Source organism: Arachis ipaensis, chromosome B10 (genome assembly GCF_000816755.2).
Source record: "Arachis ipaensis cultivar K30076 chromosome B10, Araip1.1, whole genome shotgun sequence".
In the NCBI taxonomy this organism is placed as follows: Eukaryota; Viridiplantae; Streptophyta; class Magnoliopsida; order Fabales; family Fabaceae; genus Arachis; species Arachis ipaensis.
The window spans coordinates 21,733,841-21,739,825 of record NC_029794.2 but is presented as its reverse complement, the minus strand read 5'-3'; the positions used below and the strand labels follow the sequence as shown (position 1 = coordinate 21,739,825).

Genomic DNA, 5,985 nt, shown 5'->3' with positions numbered 1-5,985 from the left:
TTAGCACTGTACATGATCACAAACATTAGAAAACTTAGGAAAACTATGAAAATAAAATGATATGAAATCAAACTAAAATAAAACTGAAATGAAATTGAAATAAACTAAAGGTTACTTATGGTTGGGTTGCCTCCCAAAAAGTACTTCTTTACCGTCACTAGTTTAACGGGCAGCTCCTCTAAGGAGAAGGATCATAGGGGCTCAGATCTTCACCCCTCATTGTGAACTTCTTTCCTGTACTCTTATGAATCAGCTCAACATGCTCTAGAGACAGGATTCTGTTCACAGTATGTGGTATGATTGGGATTCTAGTGAACACTACCTTCATGCCAGGTGAGAAGTCCTCAGTAGAAATCATCTTGTTCTTCCAGCCCTTAGGTACTTTCTTTTTGGGGCCTCTTCCATCTTTGGTGGGTGGTGAATGCCCAACACTAAACTTAGGTTTGATGTCAAGGGGTACTGTATGGCTTTCCACCAAGTGGGAGGGCTTAAGCTTTGAGCTCTGTATGCAAGTACCTCCTTTATTAGAAATTGGTGGAGGTTTAAAGACTTTGAAAACCATGTAATCCTCATGTAACCTCAACACTAATTCGCCTCTTTCAACATCAATGAGGGCTCTTTCAGTGGCTAGGAATGGCCTTCCTAGGATGATGGAGTCATCTGTTTCTTCTCCCATGTCAAGTATTACAAAATCAGCAGGGAGAAAGAGCTCTCCAACCTTGACCAGTACGTTCTCCACTAGCCCATATGCTTGCTTCCTAGACTTGTTATACATCTCCAATGCTATCCTTGTAGGCTGCGCCTCTTGGATTCTCAGCTTCTTCATCACAGATAACGATATCAGATTTATGCTTAAACCAAGATCACACAGTGCATTCTCAAATGTAATAGTCCCAATGGTACAGGGGATCAGGAAGCTTTTGGGGTCTGGCATCTTCTTGGGTAGCTTCCTCTGAATCAGGACACTGCACTCCTTGGTCAAGACCACAGTTTTATCTCCCCTCAAGGCCTTCTTCTTAGAGAGTATGCTTTTCATGAAGGCCATATAGGGAGGCATCTTCTCTAACACATCAGCAAAAGAAATATTGATGTGCAACTTTTTAAAGATTTTCAAGAATTGAGTGAATTTCTCATTCTTGGTCTCTTCTTGAAGTTTCTGAAGGTGTTGTACTTCAGACTCTTGTGCCACCAATGGGCATGCAATAGTGCTTTTCCAGCTTCTTCTTGAGCCTTTCTTTCCTTCAAATTCTCAGCAGCATACACCTCCTTAGGCTCGGCCTCTTTTGCCATAATGAGAGTCTTACACTCTTCTCTTGGATTTACCTCTGTGTTACTAGGAAGAGTGTTGGGGGGCCTCTCAAGTATCCTCTTACTCAACTGACCCACTTGTACTTTCAAGTTTCGAATTGAAACTCTTGTCTCTTGCATAAAGCTGTGAATGGTCTTGGAAAGTTCAGAGACTATTGTGGCTAAGTCAGGAGTGTCTTGGCTCTAAGAGTGTTCTTGTTGCTGCTGAGAAGGCTGAAACTGTCAGGTGTTGAACCTATTCTGATTGGATCCGTCCTGGTTGTTTTTGAAGCTCTGTTGAGGCTTCTGTGACTGCTCTCTCCACCCAAAGTTAGAGTGATTCCTCCATCCCTAATTGAAAGTATTCGAATATAAATCATTGTTGGAATTTCTAGAAGAGTTGCCCATGTAATTAACTTGTTCAGTGGTGGGTTGAGCATAGTCACAAATGTCCCCTTGGTTGTAGCTTCTAGTCATGTCATAGGATGCATCTTGAGTGTTGATAGCTAAAACTTGCATCTTGGTCAAGTGTTGAGAGATCATGCTAATCTATTGGGACATGATCTTATTCTGAGCCAAGATGGCGTCCAGTGCATCCACCTCCATGATTCCTTTCTTTTGCGTAGTCCCAGTGTTCACAGGATTCCTGTCAGAAGTGTATAGATATTGGTTGTTAGCAACCATCTCAATAAGCTCATTCGCCTCTTCAGGCGTCTTCTTCATATGCAGGAAACCACCTACAGAATTATCCAGTGACATCTTGGCCATCTTAAATAGGCCATCATAAAAGATTTACAGCCTGGTCTATTCAGAAAACATGTCAGGAGGACACCTCCTGATCATCAGCTTATATCTCTCCCAGGCCTTATAGAGGGACTCTCCATCTTTCTGTTTGAAGGTCTGGAACATCCACCCTATGCTTAGTCCGTTTTTGAGGTGGAAAAAATTTGGTCAGAAACCCAGTGACCACCTTGTCTCACTTGTCCAGGCTCTCCTTGGGCTGAGAATCAAGCTACTACTTTGCTCTATCTCTCACATCAAATGGGAAGATCATGAGCTTGTAGACCTCAAGATTCACTCTATTTGGCTTCACAGTGTCACAGATCTGCAGAAAGTTAGAGATGAATAAATTTGGATCTTCATGCAAGAGTCCATGAAACTAGCAATTCTGCTGCACCAGAGTGATCAACTGCAGTTTCAGCTCAAAGTTCTTTGTACCAATAGCAGGTACAGCTATACTGCACCCATAGAAGTCAGGAGTGGGTGCAGTGTATGAGCCAAGCGTTCTCCTTTCCTGCCCATCAGCGTTCACGTTTCCACCATTAGCATTCATGGTGGGCTCTTCAGCTTCTTTCTCAAAAGTTTCCTTGAGATTTTTCCTGGATTTGTAAGCTCTAGCTTGTTGCAAGCGCCACCTCAAGGTCCTCTCAGGTTCATGATCAAACTCAAGAAGGGGTTCTTTATCCCTGTTCTTTCTCATAAACAAACAAGAGACAAAGAAAAGTGGGAGTCTTTATGTCAAAGTATAGAGAGCTCCCAGTGAGATATCCAAAAAAAATAAGAAATAAAATAAATTAAAGTAAGCAAATAAACTAAGAAATCTAAAAAAATAAGAATGAGAAAATAACTTAAAATTTTTGAAAACTAAAACAAGGAAAACCTTAAAAATTTTCAAAAATTAAAAAGAGAAAAACGCTAAAGGGACACCAAACTTAAAATAAAAAATTAAAGAAAAATAAATAAAACAAAGTTTGAAAATATGGTAAACTAAATAGAATTTAAAATAAAAAATTAAAAGAAAAAGTAAATAAACAAAACTAATAAAAATACCGAATCTAAGCAACCAGACAACTAGTAGTTGTCAATCACAAACAATCCCCAGCAACGGCGCCAAAAACTTGGTGCTTGAGATTCCCACAGCTTAACCGACAAGTACACCGGGTTATCCAAGTAATACCTCAGGTGAGTGAGGGTCGATCCCACGAGGATTGCTGGATTGAGCAACAATGGCTATCCAGTTGGACTTAGTTAGGTGAATCAGAAAGAGTTTTTAATGGTCAAAAGCGCATAAAACAATAATCAAGAGAGTAAAGGAAGCAGTAAATAGGTTTGGTGTAAAACAATGAAAGAAAACAGTTAAGGTTTCGAAGATGTTTACTTTTTCAGATTAAAAGTTCTTACCAACTATCTTAACAATGCATGATTCATTCCATGGCAAACTGTAAATGTCTAAACCCTAATCTCTTAGTGATTTAGCTTCCTCTAACCTTCATTAACCACTACTCTGGTGGTCACTTATTTCTGATTAGAGGGTTAAGTTCAAAAACTAGTTTATAGCTACAAAAATCCTAATTCCCCAAAGCTAACAGGATTATATGTCACATATCCCAATCAGTTCATGTAATTAGCAATTTATCAGACTTTCTAGTTGGTCTTGAGATTTGTACATCATAAAATCTATATAGACCATTGCTAAGTCTGCCTTGGAGCAGGAGCTTCTTGGATTCCTGGCATTTTACAGCACATAAGTAAGGCCAGAATTCAAAGAATACTCCATTATCTAGTACAAACTTAGAGACACTTACAAGGTTCTTTGAGATAGTTTGTATATGAAGCAAGTTCTGGAGTTTAAAAAACTTTTTGCACAGGGATGCATGCATAATAGACATTCCAATATTAGCAATACTCATACCTTTACCATTACCTCCAAATACTTGTCCAGGTCCTTCATATTCCGAGTTGTTGATCAGGTTCGTTTGATTGAAGGTGATATGATGCGATGCTCTTGAGTCTTGATACCACCCCTAGTCAGAGCTATTGGATGTAACCAGTGCTTGGGAGGGCCTTGACTGGTGTGACTAGAGTTTCCTAGTTGCTGTATTGGTGAATAGGCTGAGTGAAGGTGCTGATGGAAGCCAACAGTAGGTGGTGGAGGGCCACTGTTGGAGGTTTGGAACTGAGGGTTTTGGTAATTTTGGTTGAACCTGTGGAAGCATTCCCAAACTGTGTGTCCAACTCTGCCACACAATTGACACTGAGGCTGATTCCCTTGCCACCATGACCTGCCCCCTCTGAAGCTTCTTCCTCTTCCTTTTCTGCCAGATTGCCCTCTACCATAATTTCTATAGTTTTCATAGGCCTTTTCTGTTGGGTATTCATATTTGGCTTTGCTTGCCTCTTGTTCTTTGTGAGCAAGATTTACATGAATCATTGTCAGACCGGGCTTTCGAAATCTTTTATTTACTTCTTTTTGAACGAGCATTTGTGACTCAAATTCACTAATAGTCATGTGGTCTATCCTGGAGTTGACCATATTGATGAAGGCACTGAATTCTTCATCCAAACCTTATAAAGCAGCTTCAATGTGTTCTTCTCTTGATAGCGGAGTGCCGAGAGCAACCAGAGAGTTGGTTACCTTATTGATCTTGGAGATGTACTCAACTCCAGGTGCACCTTGTTTCTTGATCATCTTAAGCTGAGACTTAAGCATCCTAATCTTGAATTTGAGCCTAGCTGTGAAGTACTCATTCCAGTGCTGCCCAAATTTCATGCGCGTATTCGTATTTTACAACTTTGTTCACAAAGATTTCATTTATAGCAGAAAGCATCCAAGCTACCAGGCATTCATCATGCGGTTCCCACTCTTCGAATTCTTGCGATACTTTTCCTTCAATTCTGTCTTGATCAGAGTTGAATCTTCTTGGAATCGATAGAGAAGTGACATGGCTTTGGAGTCTGTTGGCTTTGACGCATGTTAATGCTTGACGCTTCCAAGCTTTGAAGTTATCTTCATCCAGCTTGATTGTTGCTAGAAAGTTTGTTATGGATGCTATTGTTATTGATTGCAGTTGGGAGCTCAATTTTCTTGGTTTCGTTAGGCGGAAGACATCGAGTGTTTCGTGGATCTTGAACCAAAGCTCTGATACCATGTAAGGTATCAGCAGCTGGCAACAGAGTAAGAATCACAGAGTAAATGAGCCAATTAGACAAGAAAAACAGAGAGCAAGAGAAAAGAAAGGCACTGCATTGTGATTGCAAAACGTAATTGATACAGAGTTAGTGAGCTAATTCTTATATCAGTTGGGTGAAATTCAAAGTGTGTGTAGGTATGAAGCTACAAGTTAGTTGAGAAACTAACAGCTATAACTAACTCCAGCTGAGCTGGCACATGTAGCTTCCAGAGAGTAAGCAGAGAGAACTTCTAGAGAGTGACTATGCTAACAGATCTTTGACCGCATGTATTTTAAAAAAATATTCTGTTAATTTTACTGTTTTTAACATAAAAATAACTTAATTATAAAATTAAAAATAATACAAAGATCTAATTAAAAAAAGTATAGGGTTCTAATTAAAAAATTTATAAAACAATAAGAACTAGTAGAATAATTAATCCTAAATATTATTTAACCTTTTGAACACTTTTAATTTGCAAATTTGGAATAAAAATGGTAAAAGTTTGTTGGATTTGGGAAAATATTCACGCTTCATTTAAAAAAAATTAATTTCAACAATACTATATTGTTTGTGTGATATTTTTATTTTATATAACCACTGAAAATGAGTTTATTATCGATTAAATATCAAAAGAAATCTAATAAAATAAAAATAGATCGTGATACTGATACATATATCTTTTATGGTGGTTTCGGATACATATTATAATAGATTAATAACAAAATATTTTTTCTTATTCTAATC

At 38.5% G+C, this 5,985-nt stretch overlaps 1 protein-coding gene across 1 annotated transcript; it reads right to left on the bottom strand.

Moving 5' to 3' along the window:
- On the bottom strand, positions 1 to 1,290 carry LOC110268377. Its single transcript, XM_021114494.1, has 3 exons — positions 1,179 to 1,290; positions 719 to 1,062; positions 1 to 6 (listed from the first exon to the last, which is right to left on the bottom strand). Exons 1-3 carry the CDS (start codon positions 1,288 to 1,290, stop codon positions 1 to 3), a joined length of 462 nt encoding a protein of 153 aa, XP_020970153.1.